Genomic DNA, 26,768 nt, shown 5'->3' on the forward strand with positions numbered 1-26,768 from the left:
TGGAGAGGGACATGGCAACCCACTCCAGTATTCCTGCCTGGAGAATCCCATGGACAGAGGAGCCTGGCAGGCTACACTCCACAGGGTCGCAAAGAGTTGGACGTGACTTAAGCGACTTAGCACACATGCACATTCCAAGCCAATAAAATGGTCTAATGATTAGAAGAAGCTTTACCAGTAGACCAGCCACCCAGCTTGAGAACTGGCACTTACTTGCTCTCTCGTGTAGCTGAAGCATCATGGTAGGTCCCCCTCCTGATACCATCACTTTGCCTTTTGTCTTGCGGGTAAGCACTACCCTCAATTTGCATCTTATTATTTTCTTTCATTTTTCCTGTCATTGAAAGAACCCATCCTGGATGTTAGGACACCTGGGTTTTTCTAAGCCAAGCTCACTGGGAGACTGTGGGGGACTCCATGCTTCTCTCTGGGCCCTAGTTTCCTCGTGTGTGTGTGACGAGGAGCTAGATCATGGGCCGTCTGAACTTAGATACTACATGTGCTAGCATCTCTCTCAGGGGGGCTTGTCAGGTCCCCACAGAGCCCCCCTCTGATGCCACCGCCTCTTGTGAGCAGAAGGCTGATGCCGAGGACTGCAGGGAGCACCCCTGTTGGGCTTCCTGGGGGCAGGTTGGGTAGCGTGACGGGTGCCTCTCCTCTTCTAGGCAGTGACAAGGAGGCCATCCTGGAGTTGATTACTTCCCGGAGCAACAGGCAGAGGCAGGAGATCTGCCAGAACTACAAGTCCCTCTATGGCAAGGTAACCATGACAACCAGAGGGTTGGGGGCGGAGGAGGGATGCTCTGATTCATCCAGGCCCGTTCCTGAGTATTTTACTCCAGCTCAGCTTCTATGCTGGCACTTCTGCCCTCCTTTTTTCTTCTCTCAGTCAGGCAGGGATCATTCAACCATAATTGCATCTAGAGCACCTACTGGGCACTGTGCTAGGGGTTAGGGCTACCCGGATAAATAAGACCTGAGGGGGTCAGCCTGCACACTCACAGTAGGAGAGACACAGTGAACAAGTAAACACGTAGCGGCAGGGAGGAGTCTCTGTGCTGCGGACTGGAATCCCGCCGTCTGCTAGCTGCGTGCCTCTGGGCAGGCTACCTGATGTCTCTTAGCCCACTTCTGAAGGCCGATGATAGTATGTACCCCCGGAGTGATGATTAAGTTGGATTACTTCGCTCAGTGCCTGTACAGACTGAGTGCTCATTCATTGTAATTCTTATCATTATAACTGCTCTTCCCCATCTTTTTCCATCTTCCCCTCCCTCCACCCCTCCCCCAACCAGGACCTCATTGCAGACTTGAAGTATGAGTTGACGGGGAAGTTTGAACGACTGATCGTGGGTCTTATGAGGCCCCCTGCCTATGGTGATGCCAAAGAAATTAAAGATGCCATCTCGGTAAGAAGCAGGGTCTGTGTGTGTGTGTGAGGGTTGGGGGTGTGGTTCATGGGTGATTGCAGCTTCTACAGCAGAAATTCAGTGAGCCCTACACCCACCCCACACATATGCCCTGCTTTGAGGCAGCAGCCCAAGTCCTGTCCCAGAGGGGGCCATGGTCCCTCCAGATGGATGGAGGTGGCACAGGTGTTGGTGTGAGGCCCACCCTGTGAAAGGGGGCCCTGGGCCCACACCCCACCCCAGTCACTTACAGTCCTGAGGAAGCAGGACATGGGGATGTGGAAACAGATTGTGTCCAACATCCAAAGGCCAGGGGCATCGTAAAGGAGATCAGGAGGACAGGCCCTGGGCTTGGGGTGGCTGGAGAGGGCATCACAAAGATGAGGGGATCGAGTTGGGCCTGAAGCTGGAGAAGGTTTGGTTGACCAGAATGGGCATTCTAGGCTGGAGAGGAGGTGGTTGTGGAAGTGTGTTCAGGATATGAGGGGCAGCTCAGTCTAGTGGAGGTGGAGAGTTTCCCCCTACAAAGCAGGGAGAGCTCAAAGGCCTTTGAGTGTAACTCGGCACTTCACAGTTTATAAAGTGCTATGATCTTTGTCTCAGATGAGCTATATGAACTTGTTTTCATAAGCTAATAAACTTAGCAGTGTAAGAGATTATCACATTCTCATTCTTTCTGTGAGTTCAGCAGAGCAACTGGTATCATTTCCATTTTAAAGATGAGAAAAGTAAGGCCCAGGAAGATGAAGTTTTTTTAATGAGCCATCACAAAGCAAGTGGCAGGCAGAGGTGGCACTAGAACCCCCCACCTTTGGGTTCTCAGGGCTGCATCTCTGGATCAGTGCCTAAGACCTGTGTTAGGAACACCCTGAGTGCTGGGGGGGGTTCCCAGCTCTGACCACCCCAGGTTCCCAACTCGTGGCTGGTGGCCTCCCATCTGAGCCCTGACTCACATGCCCCTTCTCTTTTCCCAGGGCATTGGGACCGATGAGAAGTGCCTCATTGAGATTTTGGCTTCTCGGACCAATGAGCAGATCCACCAGCTGGTGGCAGCGTACAAAGATGGTGAGATGGGCAAGAGGGCCATTCAGGGTTTTTCAGATGTATAATGAAGATGCTCACAAGAGTAGGGACCCTAAGGCTCTACCCATCCATGTTTTTTCCTCCTTCCCTCTGATCTGTCTGTTCATCCATCTATCCATTTAGTAAGTACCTACTTTCTGCTGGGTTCTCAGCATATGGTGGTGGGCATTCATACCGTTCCTGCCTGAGAGCTTATGTATTAATGAGATAATGAGGGATATAGATAATAAACAGGTAAACAAATGGGATGATGACACGTAGTAAAGAGTTAGGAAGGACACAAACAGGAAACAAGCATCCGACTTTAACCGGAGAGGACACGCTTCAGATAGGTGGTTAAAGAAGCCTGTCCTGGGAGGAGATGAGCAGGAGCCAGTTGTACACAGAGGGGAGAAAACCCTGGCAGGAGAGGGAATGACAAGTCCAAAGACCCCCCAGGCAGAATAAGCCTGGTGTCCAGTGCAAGGCTAGAACAGCAGGGGGCAGAACGGGACAGGATCACACAGGGCCATGCAGGCCAAGGGAAAGAGACAATGTTTATTCCAAACCTAGTGGGAAGCAGAGGAGCCCGTGATGAGTGTGGGCTTTAAGACAGTCACTCACGTTGCTATGGATTGGAGAAGCAGAGAGAACAGTCAGAAGGCTGTAGCCGCTGTCCGGGTGAGCGACAGTGGTGTCTGGCGTAGGACACCACAGGTGAGGATCGAGAGATGTGTGCAGATGCCATCTCACCATGCCGTGAGTCAGTACAAAGAACTGTGAAAATACAGCCTGGGTCTTGCACAGCCAGCGTGGAGACTGGATTTGGGGATTTGTAACAAATATCTGAGTATTTTAGGGGCAACAGGGACCTCTATCCTGGTTCCCCGGGATGTCTTGGGGGTGGGACCAGAGCTTGTGTTCCTTCCTGGCAGCCTACGAGCGAGACCTGGAGGCTGACATCATCGGGGACACCTCCGGCCACTTCCGGAAGATGCTCGTGGTCCTGCTGCAGGTTGGTCTACCTTGGGGCCCTCCCCGAGCTCTCCCCCAGGGTGCAGAGGACTCGGAGCACCTTGTCCCTGTTCCCCTAGACAGTGTGGCTCGTGAGAGGCTCCTTGGTGGCTCCTCAGGTGTAAAGTCCTCCTCGTGTTTTCCGGCCACCTCTCCCCGTCTCCGCATCTTATCCTCAGACTTGAGATGGTCTCTTTGGCTTGCCTGGGTGTAGAAGCTGAGCGTCCAGGGTCTGCTCTGTCCCCCGTGGTTTGCACAGGCGGGTGACCTGCATTTCTTTTCACACACCTGGTCTCTCTTGTTCTTCTCTGAATTCCCTTCTCTCTCCACAAGTACCCCCTCCTCTATGCTCCTCTGTGCCATGGCTTCCCCAGCAGGGGCGCCAGCAGGGCCTCTCTGGGCCTGCCTGAGTGGCATCCCCCACAGCCCAGCCCTGCTGCTCCCTCCCAACCAAGGATGACATAACAACATAAAAAAGAGCATAAAGAAGCTGCACAGTGGTGTCCGCAGCTGAATTCTACCTGCTCAAGATGTGTTTTTTCCTTTGTTCATTTTTCTTCACGTGTGGTTTTTTTTATACTTTGAGTTAGTTGCTAACATTTAAAACTAGGGAGATTTCGCTCCAAAGTCAGATCCCTGGATTCTTTTGAATAATCGAAAAGTTCTGGGGACAGCAGGCCTGCTTATGCCCTGTTTGGTCCACACTCCAAGGATAAAGGGAGAATCCAAGGGTAGGGACTCTGTGATTCCCTGCAAAATAGATGCTGTGGTCCTCTGTGTGTGTGGCCGCACCCTGCAGCTTGTGGGATTTTTGTTGCCCAACCAAGGATTGAACCCAGACCTGAGGCAGTGAGAGTGCAGAGTCCTAACCACTGAGCCACCAGGGAATTCCCAGGTGCTGTGTCTTGTTCTGGTGGCAGCTGTCAGTCTCTTCTCCTGGACACCCTGGGCCACCACGGTTTTCCTAGTCCTCCCTGTCTCCACCACTGGCATCCAGGCTTTCTCCCAGCTCTGGTATTTGAACCAGTGACCCTTGTTTTTCTTCCCAGGGTACCAGGGAGGAGGATGATGTAGTGAGCGAGGATTTGGTGCAGCAGGACGTTCAGGTAAATAAGCACCAGTGGAGATGGCTGGGCACAGCCAGGCAGCCCGAGAAGGGGGAGGGATGGAGGCAAAGCAGTTTGCATCAGATACCAAAAATAACTGACTCACAGCCATCATTATACAGTGCTTCGCTGAAGGAAGGGTTGAAGTTAGCTTTCAAAGGTACATAGTATATGTAAAGCTGGTGAGATGTATTTTGGAGCTTTCATTATTTGTTCATTTTTTCATTCAGTTAATTAATATTTATCAAACACTTACTATATGCCAATCATTCTGAATGCCAAGCATTGGGGAATCACAAATGAGCAAAGTCAAACAGTACTGGGGAGTCAGACATTTGTTAATCACACAATCACATTTTCTTTGGATATACCATATATTCCAGGTGTTTTGAGCTCCCACTATATGCCAGTAATACTGTAGGTAGACACAGAGAACGTAGAACATAATTCCCATTCTTTTCCCATTCTTGAGGAGTCGATGCTGTAGTGGGAAGTCAGGTATATAAAGATTATATCTTATAATATACAGTGAATCAAAGCTATACACAAAAGTCTAGAAAAGAGTGAGGGAAAGAGGACTCTGCCTGGGGACATCAGGAAGTGCTTTGAAAACAAATGGAATGTTTAATCTGGGCCCTGAAGGTTGAATAAGAGTTTCCCCAGAAAGAAAGGAAGGACACTAAGAGGTTAATGCAATTACTAGCATATTCAAGGATCTGGCAGTGGTTCTGAGTGGCTTGGCTGGTAAGTTCTGTTTCCTAAGGTCTCTTTTAGTTAAGTCCCACTTCTTCCCCTCCAGGACCTATATGAGGCAGGGGAGCTGAAATGGGGAACAGATGAAGCCCAGTTCATTTACATTTTGGGAAATCGCAGCAAGCAGCATCTTCGGTTGGGTGAGCTCCAGAGAAGACCCGCAGCTGTCCCCTGGGGGTTGTGCCAAGATTTCCTTTCTCATTTCCTTTTCTGCTAAGGAGCGTGATAGTGCTTCACCCACAACCCGAACACTAGTCCTGATTTTAAGACCGTGGCTTCTATGGTCCCTTATGAGAGGTCTTAACAGGGTGCTCAGCCCCTTGTCTCAGTACAGCCCCTGTCTTCATGTTGGAGTGGGAGGTGTACACAGTCCCTCACAGCAGACACAGTGAGGCTGCGTGGTGGCCGGTGACACACACGACCTTCCCGCCACCTCCCTAAGTGCCAGCCCTGCCTTCATGGTGGCGCTCTGGTCCTGGCCACTGCATCTCCCCTCCTGAAGTCCCTGTTGCTTCCAGTGTTATGAGGGTGCCTTTGACACCCCGTCTCTCTGTCTGACTCAGTGTTTGATGAGTATCTGAAGACCACGGGGAAGCCGATTGAAGCCAGCATCCGAGGGGAGCTGTCCGGGGACTTTGAGAAGCTGATGCTGGCTGTGGGTATGTCCGAGGTTACATTTCCAGGGCCTTTGAGGGATTCAGGGACTCTGGCCCAGGGACATGGGGATTGTGTGGTATGGAGATGGGAAGGAGAAAACCAGACAGGTGGTGAATTCTAAAGGTTTAGCTAGGGCTGTGTGGCCGAGGCCTGGAGGCTGGGAGTCAAGCCTTAGACACTGCTGCCTCCCACTCCCTCCTCCCATGTTTGTGATGGGGCCAAAAAGCACACGGGGTCAGGGGTCAGGAAGGCATGATCAGGAGAGCAGGATTTGTGGAGCATCTGCTGTGTGCTCCACTGAGTGTTTGCTCTTTACAAATGACCCAGGAGTGGACACTGTCATCATCTCCATTTCACGCATGAGAAAACCTCAGCTCACAGAGGCTGTATCTTTTGCCAAGGAGTAGTTTTGTAATGAATTGGGGTACTCTGGGCATGAGGGAAGCCAGGAGCTGACTAGTCAATGGTGGAGTCAAGATTCAAAACTCAGGCTTCTTCTCAGTCTGCTGTTGACTTGGAGAAAGTCACTTATGCTCAGTGGGCCTCAGTCTCTTCATCTGGTAAATGGGGGTGGGGAGTGAGCGGCCTGACCCAGAGGCTGTGGGCACACCCTGACACTGCATTCCCAGGGCATTCTGGGATTCTGGCCCAGGAACACGGGGCTAAGAATGGAAAGGAGAACTCTCTGGTGTGGAGGTGGGAAGGAGAAAACCAGAATGTCAGTTTGCCAGCCAGACGTTCCAAGAGTCACTGTGTCTGAGCCTGGGACAGGTTGCGAGAGTGTGTTTCTTGGGAACGAGCTAAGGCCCAGCATTCATCCTCTTGCCCAGAGCTGTCCCCCACCAACCCTATCTCAGGTAGTCAGGTTGAGGCCCGCTCTGCCAGCAAGATCCAGAGGTTGGGCCGGTAATGTTCTGTCATAGCAGGATCTAAAGAACCACCTTGCCTAGCCTCACCTCAGGTCCTCCCCACCCAACCAGCTCCTTGAAACACCAAAGGACCAGAAAGATGAGGCGGGTCTTTGCATTCAGCACTTTACAACAGGCCCATGTTCTGATTTCTCTATCCCCTGGGTTTGTGATAAAAGTGGTGGGCCTGGGGTCCTCAGGGATTTCAGATTATCAGGAATCAGGATTCTTCTCGGGTTTGAACGTGGTGGCTCCCAAGGAATGGCAGTAAAGAAGGGCTCAGGCCAGCCCATCGCCCTTCCACGGCAGCCAGAATAACCGCCTCTTCCTTCTTCCTCTCAGTGAAGTGTATCCGGAGCACCGCAGAGTATTTTGCTGAGAGGCTATTCAAGGCCATGAAGGTGCGTGGTGGGGTTGATGCGCCCGAGGCTGGGGAGAGGGGCTCTGTGCACCCCCACAAGATTGTTGGGACTCTGGCAAATCCTTGGGAGTCCATTGGCCAGAGAGAGCATTCAAGGCATTGATAAAACCAAGTGATGGCATTTTGTCCCAGGTGAGCTCCAGAGCCTGGAGTGCTGCCTGTCATACACCTTCCCACCCAGACACCTACCCTGTTCTCATGATTGTTCAGGGGGTACAGTGACATCGTGCCCCCAATCCAGCCAGCCAGCTGGGTTGGAAGCCCATGCTTTATTTCTGAATGCTAATTAACTAGGATGTTTATATATAATGTACATAGGATGTGAAAGACATTTTGGCATTGCCTGCCAAGACTAGTGATGTTCATCCCAGGGACTCAGGGATTCTGCTCCTGGCGAGTACTGAGAACAGATTTTCCCAGGACTTTATACGCACAACACAGAAGGTGGTGACATCTTCATAGTGCCCCAGGGTGAATGAACACAGTCATTCGTTGTCAGAGGCCACAGGCCCAAAGTCCCTGCAAGTGGTCCATTCTCTGTCTTCCAGCGCCAGACGGGACAGCTGGGTCCAGAGACGTTCGCCTGTATGATGTGTTCATAAAAACATTCATAGCGGTATGGTCCCTGTCATGAAAAAACTAGAAACAACCCAGTGCCTGTCAGGAGTAGATGGACAAATAATGCATAGTGGTGTATTTACAGAGCTCCAAAATGTGCAAATCTAAACCATATCTTGCTTAGAGTTATGAGGAACTCAAAGACGGAAACGACACGAGGTGGGGGAAGAAGACAACAAAAGCAGGAGGGACATGGGGGAGCTTCAGAGGGAATGGCAACATTCGGTTTCTTTCCTTAATTTTAACGTTTTATTACAAACATTGTATTTTCAGTTGAGCAGGGGCCTCTTAGCAGTTTAGCCTCCTCTCAATTCCCCATCCCCCAAACCCACTCGTCTTGCAGGGCCTGGGGACTCGGGACAACACCCTGATCCGCATCATGGTCTCCCGCAGTGAGCTGGACATGCTCGACATCCGGGAGATATTCCGGACCAAGTATGAGAAGTCCCTGTACAGTATGATCAAGGTGAGGTGTTCATGGGGCTACAGACAGGGCTGGGGTGCTCTCCCAGGAGAAAAGGTGTCATCCTAGAAAGTTGGAGTCTCGTGGGAATTGCCGGAGCCCTGCCTGTGCCACCTTCAGGGAGTTGAAAGCAACTACAGAGAAGCAAGTGTCGCCTTACAAGCAAGGTGCTTGTAAGACATGAGGCACCTCTTTAGAGGAAGGCAGGACTGGGTCATGATGGGGGCAGAGCTGAATCTGGGATGAAGGCTCCATCACCAGGGCGGTGAGAGGTCAGCCTCCTAGAGGCAGCGCAAGGCGGAAGGACAGAGGCAGGTGTCCCAGGTGAACACAGAGGAGAGTTCATTTGGGACTTGCAGGCCCTGGGCCAGGCGATGACTCTGGACTGTCCAGCCCATGAGACTTACTCAAGAGACAGACGTAAAACTGGATGGTTTCTCCTTGTTTTGGGTGAGTGGGATAAAGCTTTCTGAGTTCAAGCTGTGCTCCCTAAAGTGTTTCTAAAGAAGAATTATATAGGCATTGTGTGCAAAAATAGCTCATGGGAAACATCTGGGAAAAACTAGAATAAGCAAAATATTTCTGCTTCTTTATCAAAGAACTTCTCACAGCCTTCACTGTAGTTTGTTCACTATGAGGCCCCAAGAGGGATGTAGAATATGCTGTGTCTTTCAAATGTACATTTGTTTGGTTTTGACATTTCCCAGTGTTTTTTCTCGGTCCATTTTATGGACTATTTCACATAGGAGGGCTGGGCTAGGCTTATCTGGTGGCAGGGGTGTGCTGGGGTCAGCTCACACTGGCTTGGGAAGCATCTCTTCTCTTTCTAATTTTTAAAAATATTTATTTATTTGGCTGCACCAGGTCTTAGCTGCAGCACTCCAGGTCTTTGTTGTGGTATGTGGGATCTTTAGTTGAGGCCTGTAGGATCTAGTTCCCTGACCAGGGATAGAACCCAGGCCCCCTGCATTGGAAGTGCAGAGTCTTAGCCACTGGACTACCAACGAAGTCCCAAAAACATCTATTCTTAATTCCATGTGCAGTGAAGTCATACCTAGTAGCTTGGAATTGTCCATTAGAGGAAATTAGCAAACGCTACAAATCAGGGCTTCTTCTCTTTTTCCCAAAGAGCCGTTGGTAAGTGCTTACCATCACACCACTATTTGGTCTCAGTCACCTCCAGACAGGCTGAGAGTGAGGGCTGCTGTAAATACATGGTCTGGGGCTGTGCAGAACCGCCCCATGTCTGAGAGGATCCCAGGGCTGGGTGAGAGGTGACCTTTCTCTCTTTCTTCCCAGAATGACACCTCTGGCGAATACAAGAAGGCTCTGCTGAAGCTGTGTGGGGGAGATGATGAGTAAGTGACCTCCTGGCCCCAGGCTGGAGAGCATGGCCTCAGGTGTGGCCGGTCAGGATTCTCCTGGCCTCATCCTGATGGATGGATGGATGGATGGATGGATTAGATGGACTTAGGAATTCCCTGAAGGTCAGAACACCGCACAGGTGAAAGTCTGAGCGTTCACGTACGCGCACACGGGTGTGGTCTCCCATCCATGGAGACGTCTGCTCATGTGAACTTGGAAAGCAGTCTAGGGATGTGCATCAGCAATCAGAATATGAGGGTCTAGGCCCTGCTACTAACTTCTCAGCTGCTTCTCTGGTTCATCATGTTAAATGGAAGAAGTACAGATGCCTGCCCTGGCTGCTGCTTTATTCAGCATCTATGCATTAGGCACTCTCCACGTGCAGGCCTTGAGGGGAAGCATTGATGAAGCCTCTGGCCCAGAAAGGCACACAGACCTGGGCACATGTCCATGGTGGGGAAGTGTGCGTGTCTCTGTGCACTCTCCAGGTGGGGTGGGGAGGCTCCTGGAGATACTGAGGCTGAGATCCAAGGAGAAAGGTGATGAGGTGAAGACAGGGCCGGAAGGAAGAGTGTCTGGGGTGGAGAGAGAGCCTGGAGATAAGAAGGTGCCACCTGGCTCATTTATGTAGCTGGGGTCACACTTTCATGTCACACTGGGAAGATATGAGGCTGAGAGGTGGGCAGGGCCTGGGGCTGCTTCCTGGCACGTGAATCTCCCCTGAGGAGAGCAGAGAAGCAACCACTGGAGGAAGATTACATTGGGGCATGACTTGTCCAGATTTGGGTTGCTGGGAAGGGAACTACAGGTACTCTGATTTCCCTTCTCCCGGACTTCTAAGGATCCAGTTAGACAGGGAATACGAGAACCTCCTGTTTACCTTTGGTAGTGCCTTAGGAGCTGGTTCAGTTCAGCGGATATTTACCTGGCAGCTGGTAAACCAAGGTGCTTGGCAGAAGGAGAGGTAGAGATGACATGGCTCGAAGCTGGTCGTGGACATGTTTGAGAGGGGAGACTTGGACGGGAATGGGGAGGGTGAGGGATTCGAGAAATCTTCTCCTGCCTGGGACTGGGGGCCAGGAGGGCTGCCGGTCGAAACAGGGTAGAAGGTTCTCAGAAGTGGAGGGAGGGCTGTGGTGAGTGGGTGAGGCCCAGGCTGGAGAGGGTAAAGCCAGCTGGGTTTGCTTGAAGTGTGTGTGCGTGCGTGTGTGTGAAGTGCGCCCACAATGACCTTCCCTCCTGTCCTCTCCCTAACACCCTCCATTCCAGTGCTGCTGGCCAGTTCTTCCCGGAGGCAGCGCAGGTGGCCTATCAGATGTGGGAACTTAGTGCAGTGGCCCGAGTAGAGGTCAGACCCTCCCCACCTCCTGCTTGACCTCTTGACCACAGCTTCCACTCTTCTGCTCACACCTTCCTGCTGCTCTGGTTGGCACCCAGCTGCCCCCTGGTGGCCAACCAGAGACATTGAGTCTCACGTCTTGAAGCTTCCTGTTCTCTGCAGAGTGATGGATTGGTGGGCGGGCACTCTGGTGTTGGCAGCTGATTCCTGCATTCACCTCTAACACGCTGGGGAGCCTTCTGGCCCACTAACTACATACAGATCTTGCTGAATGGAGACTTGGTTGGTTCTTTAGAGGGGCCTATCCCATCCTGAGTCCAATAGTTGGGTTTTGGAGGCATGGAAGCTGAGAACAGATGGGCATCGCTGGGTGTACTGGAGGATTCTTGGTTGTCCTGAGCATCCTCAGACCCAGGGTCTACACAGGGCAAAAATTAAAAGTTTCACAGAAGTCCTCAGGGCAAAGCAGCCCCGAGGTAGCACTTGGCCCCTACAAAAATAATTGGAAGCTTGGGCTCTATTGCTCACTTGCTAGCTGCCTTTGGTAGGCCCCCACCTCTCTCTGTCCCCATCTCCAAAAAGAAGCTGTTGGACATGGCAGTCCAGGTACCCCCCAAGGGCTCCTGTGCTCTGATGCGCTAGGACAGTGTTTCCCCAATTGTAAGGCAAGAGCTGTCATTAAAGATGATCTTAAGTCATATGAGAAATGAATTGAGTTTTTTTTGTGAGAGAGAGACCTGCATGGCATTAAATAGCACTGACCTTCATGCAGTGTGAAAGCTACTCCACTTTAATCAATATTTAAATCAGTAATCAATTATTGTTAATGTCAAGGAGGAAGTCTCAGTTTGGTGCCACATCCTTGCCACAGTCGCTGATGTTCCCTTTTCGTGAAGAGCTGAGAGAGCTAGCTTCAGGTTCAGAGCCCTTGGCGAGCCATGGTATCTTGTTCAGTTTGGTGATATTTGAAAGCATATATTTTTGCTTTTATGGCATTTATTTTTGTGGGTTATCTAATTATGATGCGACACCAACTTTCTATTCATAATAGTGATATAAAATTGTTTTCATTCATTAACTCATTGAGCAGATATTTTTTGAGTGCTTACCCCTGTGTCAGGTACTTGCGTTATATCAAAGAACGAAATGGACCAAAACCCTTGCCCTTTAGGAGTATTCAATGCACTTCAAAATGAATGCATTTAAGAGAACAGAAAAGTAGCTGAATTAAGTTAAAATGTTAAGAAATAGCATAGGGCATGCACAGATACAGAAAACATTGTGAAGGTCATTCGGGGGTGACTGAGATCTGGGCAGCTCTGTTCCAGCATTTCAGAACATTTCGGTTACCTTTTCAGGGAGAGCATTGCTCTGTGAAATGAGAGGACCCTGGGAGCAGGGCTGGGTTGTGAGAGCCTGGTTTCCAGTGGGGCAGGGCCAGAGCTGGCTCCTGGGGCAGGAGCCCGGCCCCTCTGCCCTTGACAGCACTTGCCCTGCTCCCAAGCCTGGGTCTGTCTCTCTTCTCCTCCCTCTCTCAGCTCTAGGGCAGGAGTCTGTCTGCTGTGCCTTCACCCCCGCCTTTTTCCCCCAAGCTGCTTGGTTTGGGGCTCTTGGGGAAAGCCTCCCCTCCCTTGCATGCTCCTCTCCTGGCCTGGCCCCTGGGGGGCCTCCAGACACCTGCTCACTCACCTTCTGCTTCTTGTAGCTGAAAGGAACCGTGCACCCAGCTGGTGACTTCAACCCTGATGCAGATGCCAAAGCCTTGCGGAAAGCCATGAAGGGGCTTGGTAAGGGGCACCTGAAAGGGGTCGGGTTAGCTTCTGGGTCACTGGAGGGTAGCAGGTCTGCAATGGGGCCAGCAGGGGCAAGAGCTGAGGCTTCAGACTGGAGTCTGCAGGGCGATGAGGACTTTATTTGCCTTGAGTCTCCAGCCCCCTGGAACCTCCAGCTCCCTTAAGTATAGAGAGAAGGGTAGTGAGGGGCTTTCTCAGGAACCTTCCCAGAGACCAAGGTGCTCCCAGGTCCTGGAAGAGAAGTGCTAGGTGATGAGGTGGGGTTTTTGCTCTGGCTTTATTGCTAACTCACCATGTGACTTTGAGCAAGTCCCATTACCCATCTAGGGGTCTCAGTATCCCAGGACTAGAACTCAGAGGCCCTGACCCTCAACCCAGGGCTCTCTTTTATCTTGACTAGTGACCCAGCAGAAAAGTACAGAAGGAATCCAGGGGAAATCAGTGACTGGGCCGGAAGCAAGGCTCCTGCAGGGGCATAAAGCTGGCTAGCCTGGCCTCTCCCCCAGCAAAGACGGATGGGGCCCATCGCTGGGGGAGGTGAGGGAGCCGGGCCAACGCCTTCCTCTATCTGTGGCTTTGGGGTCTCAGGAACTGACGAGGACACCATCATCGACATCATCGCCCACCGCAGCAACGCCCAGCGGCAGCAGATCCGGCAGACCTTCAAGTCTCACTTTGGCCGGGTAAGGGCCTCAGCCTGGACCCCAGGCCCTGCGTCCCCGCCCCTCCTCTGATGGAGCTTGGCGTGCACACACGCCTCTCCTTCCCGCTGCACCCCGCGTTCCCTGGGATCAGCAGTATGTCTGTGACTGGCTCCCCTTAGGGCTGCAATCAGGGATGTGAGCTGCGTTAGTGGCATCGAGCTTTGGCTGACTAGTTTCTCCCAGGATGGAAATGGTTCCGCCCCCTTTCCTTCCCTGTCTCCTGCCTCCATGAAGAGTGGGCAGGTCCCCCGCCTGTGTGGTGTTTTCTCCACCCGCTTTGGGGTGGTGGTGTTGGTGGTTTTGAACCCAACATCAGCCAAGGCAGACACAGGTGCCCACGATTCCTATATCCCGTGGAGCCCTGCCTCCTCCTTCCGTGTCTCCTCCCTGTCCTGAGTCACGTGTGGGCCATTGCTGATGTTGGCATGACCTTGGCTCTGCCCTCTGCAGGACTTGATGGCTGACCTGAAGTCTGAGCTCTCTGGAGACCTGGCAAGGCTCATTCTGGGGCTCATGATGCCACCGGCCCATTATGATGCCAAGCAGTTGAAGAAAGCCATGGAGGTAAAGTGTGGGCGCCAAAGGGACAGGGTCAGTCTGTGTGGGTGCTGGGGGGACACAGGCACTCCTCCTGAGCCCAGTGGGTTGGGTGTAACTCCTCGGTGGAGCTCCTCCCACACCTGTCCTGGGCTCAGTGTCTTAGCTCCTTGTCTTGGCAACCCACAAGGTAAGGCTTGGCTTTTGTCCCCATTTTATAGATGAGGACGCTAAGGCTCAGAGCTTAAGTTACTTGGTCACAGAGTCAAAGCATCAGAAAGTAGCAGAGCTGGAATTCAGATCAAGTCTGTCTGTCTCAAGAGCCTGATTTGACAACCATGTGAATCAATCCACTAGAGTTTTAGGCTCCTTAAAGATTAAGAGAAGAACAGACTTTCCCTGGGCAAAGCCAATTAAGATGATTGTCTTGAAAATTCCTGGACAGAAAAGTGGATGACTTAAAAGCACAAAATGAGGAGAAGGATCGTGCTACACTGTGGCTCTTAGGGCACTCTGAGGATCAGGCTGTCCTCACCACACATCAGCTTTTGTTTTCACTATTTCTTAACTTTATGGCCACACCGCAAGAGCACGTAGGATCTTAGTTTCCCAACCAGGGATTGAACCCACGCCCTTTGTCTTGGAAGTGTGGAGTCGTAACTCAACAGCCAGGGAAGTTCCCACACCAACTTTTAATAGACTGATAAAGATACCCTTCAGGTCAGAGGACTCAGGGACCGGTTGACCCCTGGGCAGTAACCTCCCAAGAGAGAGACGTCTTACCTTGTTTATAGTCATTGCCCCAGCGGCTTACACAGTGGCTGGCACATAGTGGGTGTTTAACAGATATTTGAACTCATCAGTCAGTCAACCTGTCTTGTCTGCTTCCTCCCCTCCCCCGAAGTGAGGGCCTTAGCATAATGGGCTCCCCAGCTGCCTCACTCCATGTATCACCCATCCAGTGTAAACAAATATTGCCTGTTGTTTCCTTAAAGCACAGGACATCTTTTTTTCTTCTGACAAATATGTTTACCATGAAAACTTGAGAAAACATAGCAGAGCGAAAAAGAATATTGAAATCATCTGTGATTCCCTCACCCCCACAGAGACCACAGTCACTGTTACACTCTGGTACATGTCCTCTGTCCTTTTTGTGTATATATATATGAATATTTATATTGAGATATGTGCATGTAAGTGTTTTTATACACACACACCCGTATACGCTATATTCTTTGCTTTTTAAAATTTTTGGTCCAAAGCAGTTCTCATGGGAGGTTCTGGAAATCTTTACAAGCTGGAGTAGTCCTTTGATTGTGCCAACGTCAAGGGGTAGAGAGAAAATGAGGGAGGCTTGATCTGAGTGTTGACCTTCTGCACAGTGTCCTGGAACAGGAGTCTCCTTGACCTGGGCCCCTTGGGCCTCTGCACAGGGGTCAGGGCTGTGCTTCAGATCCTCTTTGCCTTGACCTTCTAGGGAGCTGGAACAGATGAAAAGGCTCTCATCGAGATCCTGGCCACGCGGACCAACGCCGAAATCCAGGCCATCAATGAGGCCTACAAGGAGGGTGAGTGCGGGAAACCTGTGGCCCAGTGCTGCGGGGAGGCCCCAGGGAAGAGCCAGGCCCCCCAGCTCCTGACCTCACCCTCTAGCCCTGCCCCGCCTCCGCACCTCAGGCCACAAGGCGGTGATAAGCCCCTTGGGTGCTCCCAGACCTGTGTCTGGGGAAAGCTGCCCCAGAGAGAGTCCCAGCAGGACAAAGGCCTGGAGGTAGAGGAGGGTTTTGACTGGGAGTGGGAGAGAGAGCACCAGGCCCCTGGAGAGGGGAGGGCGGCTTCACGGGTGTATGGCCTGTGCACTCACACAAGGCCCCGTGTTCAGAAGGCCCTGTGTCTGTTTGCATGCTTTACTATCACTATCTTGCAATTCTTCATAACTTTTTAATAGGTGATTCCATATTATTCTGAAGAACCTTGAGTATCACTCAAAAATGTTTAAGCCTTTTGTCTTCTAAGGAGCTTTAAAATGGTAGAATCTTTGAACAGGGCAGTGACATGATCAGAACTGTGCTTTTGGGTTTAGCCACTGCCATGCAGGGAGGAAGGTAGGAGAGAGTCAAGATAGGGAGGCTGTTGTCTGGGGGAGGGGAGATGCACTGAGCGCTCAGCAGGGACAGGGGCAGAGTGAGGTGATGGACCCATGGCAAATCAATAGCAGGGTGGCTGGTGGCCCCCAGGAGCCAACGACAAACTCCTTCATCCCCACCACCCCGCCAGCACCGCTCTGGCTTAAATCTGTGCTTCTTGGACCCCTCCCCCACTCTTGGCCAGCAGCCGCTCACACCTCCTTTTCCTGTCTCAGACTATCACAAGTCCCTGGAGGATGCTCTGAGCTCAGACACATCCGGTCACTTCAAGAGGATCCTCATCTCTCTGGCCACGGTGGGTGAATTCACGGCTCCAGACCTGCTTGGCCTTCTGGGGCCCTAGGTGGGGGAAGGGTGGCTGCAACAAGAGGCAGGGGGTTCACTCCTGATAAAAAAGAGGATGTCTTCCCCTGCTGCCTCCTAAGATTCTTACCACCGAGGCAGTTGCTACTTGTGCAACGCCTTCTCCATTGTTTATTTTTCAAAGTTGACTTAGTGCCCCCCTTCTCCAGGCAGCCCTCTCTGATTGCTCTTAGCCTGGCTTGTTGGGCCCCCAGCTGACAGGACAGAGCCATTGTGGGTAACCTTTCCCTGTGTCATCATCCAAGAGCTTCTGTTACCGAGTACCTACTGTATAGCTCAGGGAACTCTGCTTGGTGTTCTGTGGTGATGTAAATGGGAAGGAAATTCAAAAAAGAAGGGATACATGTGTATGTAGAGCTGATTCACTTTGCTGTACAGTAGAAACTAAGCAACTATACTCCAATAAAAATTAATTTAAAGTAAATAAATACAGGGGGGAAAAAAACAGCTGTTACCATCTCTTGAATTCTCGCAACCCGGGTACCACACCCTGAGGCACAGTTATGGCAGGCTCACTGTGTGCAAGTCAGGCCTTGGGCTAAGTGCCTTCCCAGGGTTCACGTTCATGTTCAAGACTGCCACCCTGGGAAGGCAGGGTCACTGAACCCACGTTACAGATAGAGGAGAGCGTTCAGAGAGGTGGGTGGCTGAGTACTGCCCTCTGGCTGCTGCGGGATGGAGAGGGTGGAGGCTGACCTTTCTTTCTGGTCCTGCTGCAGGGGAACCGTGAAGAGGGAGGAGAAGATCGGGAACGGGCCCGGGAAGATGCCCAGGTGAGACACCCCATCCCACCACCCCCTTCCCCTGCCCAGTGACTCCAGCTGACTTTTGTCCATGCCAGCCCTGGCTGTCTGGGAGTGAGGAAGGTGCCCAGCAGGGCAGGGCTGGTGTGACTGGTTGACACCGAGACTTTCGGCCCCTTGCAACTCTCCACCCTTAGAAGTGAGACTGTGACAGTTTCCAGAACTTTCTGAGAGAGACTTGGGAGGGTAGTGCTAATTCTACTGACATTTCCTGTGTGAAGAGTAGGACTCGAGCCCTAGATCCTCAGATCTGGAAGGGAGTTAAGGATTGTCTCAAGAGTCAGACTCCTCATAATATAACTGGAAGATGGAGGCCCAAAGAGGGTGAATGACCCCTGAAACTCACACAGCAAATCAGTGGCCCAGGTGGAGTTGGGCCACTGATTGAGCAGGTCTTGGAGCTTACTTAGGGAAGGGGGCCTGAGTGCTAACGGTCTCGGGTCATTATTTTTGAAATGGGATCGAGGTCAAAGGGAATGTGCTGGGAGCCCTCGAAAAGGAGTTCATCAAGGTCAACCCAGGTCTTCTGCATTGCAAGCAAATTCTTTACCACCTGAGCCACCAGGGAAGCCCTTCCTCCTTAAAACTCACCCCAAATCCATCCTCCATCCCAAAATTCATCCTCCAGGGAATTCCACTTGGTGTTTGGGTCTCCCTGGGAAGCTGTGCTTCTAGTTGCTGCCAGCAGGGGGCAGTAGGGGGCCTTGCTGGCAGCCACTTTTCCCGCGGGGAGAGAGAAACCTGGGTGGAGTTGACCCAGGGAGCCCAAGCCAGGCCCTGCCCAGCTCAGCAGCCTCTCCAGATTCACAGATGCCAGACCCTGATCTTGGTGTGGACTCACTGACTGCTAGAAACACTGGTTTCTCAAGTAATGCATATTCTTTTGTAGAAACTTTAGAAAATACCAAAAACAAAACCCCATAACCTGCTACTAGTAATAACTATTGTTAATGAAGTATATCGTTCTAGTTGTCTTTATGTATTTATAGGAATAGAGTCCTGGTTTATAACAGTTAAAAATGAATATTTTGTGAATATGGTTACATTTTTAAAAATTTTATATTTTGGGTGCACCACACAGCATGTGGGATCTTCCTCAACCAGGGATCATACCTGTGCCCTGTGCAGTAGAAGTTCAGAATCTTAGCCACTGGACTGTCAGGGAAATCCCATATACCATTTTTTAAAAATCAACAGCATCATTTAATGGCTAAATACTATTCCATCTAAGAATCTGCCGAACTATTTAACCAGCCCTTTCCCTAGTAACCAACTCTCATCATGTTCATGATTTTTTTTCCTTAGAATAGATTTCTAGAGGTGAGTTGGCAATACTGGAGGAAAATGTGTACAAAAATTGCAGGCATTTGATATGCAGAGCCAAGGTTCCCCAGAAAAATAATGACATGAATGCTTGATGGTTTTATACCTCTTCCTTCCCGTGCTCCCACTCAGGACACTGAGAGCCCCCTAAGCTCTTGGAGTCTGGATCTGTTATGATCAGGTGACATATGTCCGGTGTTTACCTGTTGCCCCACAGTATTGCAAATAGCTTCCTCTTTACTCTTAGTGTTCCCATGTGAGCAATAAATCATGTAAATGATCTCATTATTATAGACCCAGAGTGAAATAAAGAGTTGTGACCATTTTTAGATAATTCAATCTCTGGATTATTTTTTAATACAACAGCTTTATTGAAATATAATTTGCATACCATACTACTGACCCATTTAAAGTATACAGTTAAGTGGTTGTATCTTCACAGACTTGTGCAGTCATCACTGTGGTAATTTTAGAACATTTCATCACCCTAAAAAGAAACCCTGTACAAATTGCATTCCTTTTCATTTCCTCCCAACCCCCCAGCCCTATGCAACCACTAATCTACTGTCTGTTTATGTAGATTTGCCTATTCTGGACATTTCATAGAAGTGGAATCCTACGATATGTGGCTTTTGTGGCTAGCTTCTTTTACTTTATTATAATATTTTTACATATTTTCATCCATATCATATCATATATCAATACTTCATTCCTTTCCATTGCCAAATATTTCATTTCATGGAGAGATATATATATATTTTACCTCCATTAGCTAATAGATATTTGGGTTGTTTCTACTTTTTTCACGATTATGAATACTATAAACATTTGTGTACATGTTTTTGTGTGCATGAATATTTTAATTTCCCTTGGTTATGTAGGAGTTCATTGCTGGGTCATGTGATGACTCTTTGTTTAACTTTTGGAGGAATCGCCCAGATTAATTTTGGCATGAAGTAGCTGAGCTAATAAGGAAAAGCTCTTGTGTTGACTGTCTGGAAAATTATTATAGTAGCTCACTGCATTTTTCATATTGCAAATATTATGATCTTAAACATGCTTTGAAAAGACAAATACATCTGGGGGTTCTCTGATCTAAAGTGAAGAATCTTTGGTACTTTAGGTTCCTTTTTAATTTTTTTAAACATCTCCCTCTTAAAAATAGCAATGCTAGACTTCTTAGCATAACATTTGAAAAAACCATGGTAAAATGCATTTAACACATCTTGCAATTTACCATCTTAACCTTTTCAAAGCGCAGTTCATCAGCGTTAAGTGCATTCACGCTGTTCCGCAGTCGTCTCCACCATCCGTCCATTGACCGTTTCATCCGACAAAGCTAAAAGTCTGTACTCCTTAAACAGTCACCACCCACCTCTTCCCCCAGCCCCCACAGGCTCTGTTCTTTTTATCGCCACGAAATTGACTACGCTAGGCTCCTCACCTGTTTGAAATCATGTAGTCTTTGTCCTTTCCTAACTAATTTCACTTAGCATAATGTCTTCAAGGTTCGACCAGGTTTTTTTTTTTAAATAGATCTTTTTCTTTAAGAGCTTTTATTTATTTATTTATTTTGGCTGTACTGCTCCACTGCTGCTGCTGCTAAGTCACTTCAGTCGTGTCTGACTCTGTGTGACCCCACAGATGGAAGCCCACCAGGCTCCCCCGTCCCTGGGATTCTCCAGGCAAGAACACTGGAGTGGGTTGCCATTTCCTTCTCCAATGTGTGAAAGTGAAAAGTGAAAGTGAAGTCGCTCAGTCGTGTCCGACCCTTAGCGACCCCATGGACTGCAGCCTACCAGGCTCCTCCGTCCATGGGATTTTCTAGGCAAGAGTACTGGAGTGGCTTGCCATTGCCTTCTCCTGTACTGCTCCACATGTAGGATCTAGTTCCCCAACTAGGGATCAAACCCATGCTCCTTCCAGTAGAAGCAAGGAGTCCTAACCACTGGACTGTCAAGGAAGTCCCAACCATTGTTTTTAATATGGGAAAGTGTAAATAAAAACCAGAATCAGGGACTTCCCTGGTGATCCAGTGGCTAAGACTCCACACTCCCAATGCAGGGGGCCAGGGTTCCATCCTGGTCAAGGAACTAGATCCCACATGCCACAACTAGATATGGTGCAGCTAAATAAATAAAAAAAAGCAAACAAAACAACAACAAAAAACCAGAAACATCCCATAATCCTAGTAGCTCTGATAGCTCCTATTTAACTTTTTTTCTAAAAAAATTAAAATAATGCATTTGCATGTTGAGAAAATATAAACATAAAATTTCAGGAAAAATACAATGCCAGAGTTCTTCCTCCACTCCTTCTCTTTAAAGGTAATCACTGTCAACAGTATCTTGACTATCCCTCTAGCACAACTTCCCAGTAAATATGTAAGAGTGACCATACTTTATCTTCTCTTATTGAGGTAAAAAAAATACTTATATGCTACATGATGTACTTTACTTTCTTACTTAATTTAAATGGAAGCTCTCTCCTTAGCAGTTCTGTAGACCAGTCCCATTCTTTTTGCTAGCTGACTGGATTTCCATTGCTAAATGAACCATAGCTCGATTAACAAGCAATCTGGTAATGGTTTTCAGTTTTTCTCTATTACCAGTGAGCATCCTTGTAGTATATCTCCAAAGATATAGTTGGCTAGTTTATTTGCAAGAGAAATTCCTAGCAGCATAGTTGCTTGATCAAAAGCATGTGCATTTTGAATTTTGATAGACATTACAAATTTGTGTAACAAAAATGGTTTCTAAAGAGTAAGGCTATTGAGAAGTTTATGAAGAGGATGATTTCAGTCTGCTCAACAGAATAAAGTAGTCAGCAGACTTTTGGGTAAACAGGCAAAAGCAAAACTCCATCCGGGTGGTGCACAGGCCCTGCAAGGCACAGCCATTTGCCTAACAAAATAGTGTCCTAACCTCAGAACTTTGTGCTCAGCATGATGCGATGATGGAAGTTCACCCTTGTAAGATGACTGGGGCAGCTGGCATTTTCCCACCTGATCGGCTGCGTGTCCCCACCCCCCAGGCCTCAGCTTTCCCGTGTCCTGTCTGTAACATGAGAGGGTGTGTGACAGGTCTCTGGAGGACCCTTCAACCCTGATGTGGTAAAGGGTGTAGGGAACAGAGCACTTCTCACATTGAACTTCTGGGTGGCAGGCGTGAGGGGCAGGGTGTCCTGTCCTGTGCCCTCTGGTTACCCCTCCGGTAAGCACGTCCATCGTTAATTCTCAGACGTGTCCTCATTTTGAGTCCAACTCAAAGATCAGGGGAAGGTGTCCCCCCGGCCCCCCCGCCCCCCTATGCTGAGCCAAGCTCCCTCCCCTGCAGCCCAGGGCCCCGTCCCTGGGCCTCCTCTGACTCGCCTTCCCTCTCTCCCTTCTCTCTCCTCCCCGCTCTCAGGTGGCTGCTGAGATCTTGGTGAGTGCCCTGTTCTCCATGTGGGTTTTAATGGTCTGAGTCCGGCTGTGCCTCTGGGTGGGGCTGAGCAGGCAGAGTCAGGCACGATTTGGGGGCCTGCCCCCCAGGTTCTCTCTCTCCCCTTCAGGATCTCCAAAGAATCCCACTGCGTGAAAAATGGGCTGAGCAAGTGTTTCCCAAACTTCACCTCTCAACCGCTCGCCAGAATGGTGCTATATGCCACCGACTGTGAATGGTGCTTTAAATGGACTCTCATTTTAACCCCAAAGGAGTTGTTCTATTTTTTACTTCTGGATGCGCCATGTGGCCTGTGGGACCCTAGTTCCCTGGCCAGGGATCAAACCCTTGCCCCCTGCAGTGGGAGCTGCTGCAGTGGGAGCAAAGAGTCTTAATTGCTGAACCACCAGGGAAGTCCCCAAATTGAGTTACTTTAAAGGAAATTTCATATTGATATAAATAGAACTGACCTGAAGATCACTGTGGAAATAAATATGTGGTGTGTAAACACGTTTGCCTGTTTACCACTCTTGGGGAAACACTGGCTAGGCCGTTTTTCCTTGCACACATGCACAGACACTTCCCCAGAGAGGCCTTCAGAGGGGTTTAAAGATGGAAGATGAATCTGAGTCTCCATGCCCAGTCCCTGCTTGCCCTTCCCCCGGGCCCAGTCCCATGTCCCCAAAGCTAAGGTGGGAGTGCTCTGTGCTCAGCTCCTCTGGTTGAGTCCACATGGTCCCTGGGAGCTGCAGAGGGGATGTGGAGACTGAGGAAGGGCCTCCTTGGGTGGCTGGGTTAGCCCAGCTTCTCACCACCCTCGACCCAGGCAGACATGAAAGTGATAAACGACCAAGGCTTTCTTGTGTCTCCGCTCCCCATTCTTGCCCCGACCTGGGCTCTGCAGGAAATAGCAGACACGTCCAGTGGAGACAAATCTTCCCTGGAGACACGATTCATGATGATCCTCTGCACGCGGAGCTACCCACACCTCCGGAGAGGTGAGACCCAACTCCCTCCCCTCCCAAGGCAGTGGGAAGATCCCCAACCCTTGACAAGATAAGCCAGCTGCCCACCCACCCGCCCCTTACCCCAGCAAGGGAGTTTGTTGGCTGATGGGGACTCAGGAACCCCAGGGTCTGGTCCTGGCTGTGCTGCTGACAGCATCATTGAGCCTCGGGCCAACTCTCCTCACCTCCTTAGGGAAACACATGTGGTGCCTGGGATAAAGGATGGCAGGTGGCTTTTGCCTCCAAGGCCAACTCTAGGGGGCTGGGAGTAGCTGCCTGGAATGCTCTGTTGAGAAGGATTTGAAGGTTCTGTGTCACGGTTCTTTGGTGACATCTGCCAGGAGCAAGGCAGTGAAGGGTGGTGATGACACAGATCACGTGCGTGTCTTAGAGACACACACAGGCTGCCGCATGCACCAGTTTATGCGGTTGTGAGGGGCTCTTACAACTAAGACAGTGACATTTTAACATGCACGTGCCTGGTACTTTCCAGTAAAATACTTAAGGGGCTTTAGCACAATGCCTAAAAGAAAGGACTTGGGAGCTGGACTGGCTTGATTCGAATCTCCCACTTATCAGTCATGTGACCCTGGGCAAGTTACTGAATATTTGTGCCTTTATTCCCTTACCTGTAAATACGGGACTTTAGTTCTACCTCACATGACCGTTGTAAGGATGCAAAAAATAATTATTAATGCACCAAAGCGCTTGGTACCTGATAACTTCCTTGGTGTTATCATTGTGATTACTTGCATCTATCCCAACTTGACTCAGGAGGAAAGCGGGGCCCAGAAAGGGGGAGGGGGTTCACCCAAGGTCCTTTGGTGAGCTTGGGGGGCAGCTGTGAATAGCAGGTATGCTCCCGAGTTCCTAAAACTCGCCTGAAGCTCTGGGGCAGTGTCTGACTTGATACAGGCCTGGCTCAGAGCTCAAGGCAGCCTTGAGGTCAGAATGTCCCTTCCACAACAGCCATGCCCAGTGGATTTAGGTCTGGGATGCAGCCACACCTACTGCTCCTGGGTGGTGGGGGAAAGGATGATGTTCCCCCAAATCCCGCATCAGCACTCACCTCCCACCTCGGGGGCTTCTCTTTGGGCCAGTCTTCCAGGAGTTCGTCAAGATGACCAACTATGATGTGGAGCACACCATCAAGAAGGAGATGTCTGGGGATGTCCGAGATGTGTTTGTGGCCATTGGTAACTGGCGGGGGCCAAGGGCAAGGGCTGGGGGGGACAGGAAGCATGTCCAGAGTCCCTGGATGAGTGTGGCCTTTGCAACTGCTTAAACTACTTATTCCGGAAAATAAGCACTGCCACTTCTTGGGGTCTGTCGATGTGTGACTGGCGGGGTAACATGAGGACTCGTTCTAGGCGGCAGGGTAGAGTAAGGAAAGAGCTCTCTCTGGGGACATGGCTGGGAGGGTGATGGCTGGGCTGGGTAGGGGTGCAGTGTCCTGCAGGTCTAGGGTGTGTATACACACACACACCCTTTCCTCCTCCCAGCACCTGGATCTCTGGTTACTCTTTTATTGCATAATACTAGTTCTTGCCTTTGAAAAGTCTTTCCCCTTTTGGATCTCAATTCTCCATGTATACAATGACTGAGTAGATATGAGCAAAGGTCAGATTTGTTTTTATTAGCATTAGTGATTAGCAGTATCTTATTTTATGACTACAATACAATGCATTATATTGATGCACTGTTTTTTTTAATCTTACCTTGAGGTATCAGTGGAAGGTTTTCACATAATTGCCATCAATTACAGGATGCCTCTTGATTTTAGGGACTTCAAATGCGAGGAAAGGTTATTTTAGAACATAGGAAGCAGAGGCATTATTGTCATGATGTAATTATTTAATTTATAGTGGATCTTTACCAACTGGGAGCAACACTTAGGAGACAGAATAGCATAGTAAATCCAGGTAGAGTCCCATCTGTGTCACTTATTAGCTGTGTAGTTATATCCTTTAGCAGGTCATGGAAACCCTGTGCCTCAGTTGTCCTCTGTAAAGTGGGTGTGATAATAGTACCAGATTTAAAGGAGTTTCTGCCCAGTCTCCTTAACCACACTGACTGAGCCCCACACTTGTAGTCAGGGCAGTCTCCTTGGAGGAGGTGACAGGACTGGGGATGTGGATTTGGGGAGGTAGAGTAGTGGAGGACAGACAGGAAACTTCTCCTTACCTTGGGGAAACAGAGGAGATGAGAGAGCAAAGGGAGACAGGAGCTTTGATTTTTCAGGTCGAGGAGCTTGGGTTTTGTTTAGGAGGTGGTAGGGAACTACATAAGGACCCAGGAAGGTCAGTATATAATGTGGTCTTTCCCACAGGGTCCCGAACTTGCTGCAGGGGAGGGTATATGCCTGTCTCCTGCATAAGTGTGCCCTTGGGATGCACAGCTCCAGCCTCTCGGCCCCTGCCCTCCTCACAGAGATGCTTTTACATCCAGAGTCATTCTAGCGTTCTGGCTCTGGCATCTGAATCCTCCTCCTTAAGCTACCTGAGACACCCCTTCTGATCCCCATGAGCTCTGGGGCCTTGGAATCCAGCAGCTGCTGAGAGCTAGAGACCTACCTGCCACCCCCGGCCCTGGAGGGTGGGAGGTTGTTACATCAGGCAAACAGTATTTGGGGTGGCGCTAGGTAGGTTGACGCAAACATGTGCAGGCTCTGGGGCAACCCTCAGCCCCAGGGATTGGCAGTGCCCTAAATTACACTGACAGTCTTTCTTTGGCGTAGTGTTTCTCTCAATCAGGAGTTCTCAAACATTAGGCTGTACCACAGTGAGGTGTGCAACCAGCCAGGTTTGTGCTAACACCAGGAATGCCCCAGGCAAAGTGGGGTGAGCCGGTCACCCACCTTTCAAGGTACAGATTCAGCACATCCCGGGGGTGGGACATGAGAATGTACGTTTCTACCAGGTTCTCAGGTGATGCAGACAACTTCCAGGAACTAAACTTTGAGAGCCTCTGCTTGAAATAGTTCTTGAATCTGAGTCTCTAGGGTGGAGCCTAAAACCTGAGTTTTACTTGAGTTCTTCTTTGATTCTGTTGCACTTAGAAGTCTGAGGCCCTGTACCGTGGCTTCACGAGTGGTTTCTTCCCTTTGAGTCCTCTGCTAGCCTTGGTTAGCTACAAGCACCTCAGCAGGAAACGAGATGCAGCTGAGTGAGAGCCAGGTCCATGGATGAGACAGAGGAGGAGGTGTCAGGAAGCGGGAGTGACGGTGTCAGGCCTGGGGGTGACCTGGGTTGGCCACGGCCTTGGGCACGGGTTGCAGGGAGAGGATATGCTACTTCAGGAGCAGATCAGCAGCCCATGGTCTGGCCACACCTCCTCTGACCAAGTGCCCTGCATCTCTTTCCTCTTCCTACCAGTTCAAAGTGTCAAGAACAAGCCTCTCTTCTTTGCTGACAAACTTTACAAATCCATGAAGGTAAGAAAACTGACATGTGTGTTCCTTCCCCTTTGAGCACTTCCACTCTGGCGCACAGGTGGCACCACCCACCGGGTCAGGAATTGGGGTTGCTTCCACCTGGTTGATGTTTCTCAGCCTT

At 50.0% G+C, this 26,768-nt stretch overlaps 1 protein-coding gene across 2 annotated transcripts in view; it reads left to right on the forward strand.

Annotated features, from left to right (window-relative positions):
* The window catches only part of ANXA6 (annexin A6), a 47,140-nt gene that overhangs the window by 15,554 nt on the left and 4,818 nt on the right, over window positions 1-26,768 (forward strand). The window contains exons 4-24 of one of the 2 annotated variants that reach the window (XM_055429278.2): window positions 666-760; window positions 1,296-1,409; window positions 2,384-2,474; window positions 3,407-3,486; window positions 4,535-4,591; window positions 5,391-5,484; window positions 5,908-6,003; window positions 7,252-7,310; window positions 8,292-8,414; window positions 9,711-9,769; window positions 11,046-11,124; window positions 12,821-12,902; window positions 13,497-13,591; window positions 14,063-14,176; window positions 15,627-15,717; window positions 16,512-16,591; window positions 17,379-17,432; window positions 22,193-22,210; window positions 23,112-23,205; window positions 24,315-24,410; window positions 26,589-26,647. In XM_055429278.2, the coding sequence (XP_055285253.2) occupies window positions 666-760; window positions 1,296-1,409; window positions 2,384-2,474; window positions 3,407-3,486; window positions 4,535-4,591; window positions 5,391-5,484; window positions 5,908-6,003; window positions 7,252-7,310; window positions 8,292-8,414; window positions 9,711-9,769; window positions 11,046-11,124; window positions 12,821-12,902; window positions 13,497-13,591; window positions 14,063-14,176; window positions 15,627-15,717; window positions 16,512-16,591; window positions 17,379-17,432; window positions 22,193-22,210; window positions 23,112-23,205; window positions 24,315-24,410; window positions 26,589-26,647 (1,730 nt within the window). The remainder of the gene's footprint in view (window positions 1-665; window positions 761-1,295; window positions 1,410-2,383; window positions 2,475-3,406; window positions 3,487-4,534; window positions 4,592-5,390; window positions 5,485-5,907; window positions 6,004-7,251; window positions 7,311-8,291; window positions 8,415-9,710; window positions 9,770-11,045; window positions 11,125-12,820; window positions 12,903-13,496; window positions 13,592-14,062; window positions 14,177-15,626; window positions 15,718-16,511; window positions 16,592-17,378; window positions 17,433-22,192; window positions 22,211-23,111; window positions 23,206-24,314; window positions 24,411-26,588; window positions 26,648-26,768) is intronic. The other variant, XM_055429279.2, reaches the window with a different exon arrangement.

The sequence above is a fragment of the Moschus berezovskii genome, chromosome 8 (assembly GCF_049115385.1).
Source record: "Moschus berezovskii isolate FMDL1 chromosome 8, NW_MosBer_1.0, whole genome shotgun sequence".
NCBI classification, from domain to species: Eukaryota; Metazoa; Chordata; class Mammalia; order Artiodactyla; family Moschidae; genus Moschus; species Moschus berezovskii.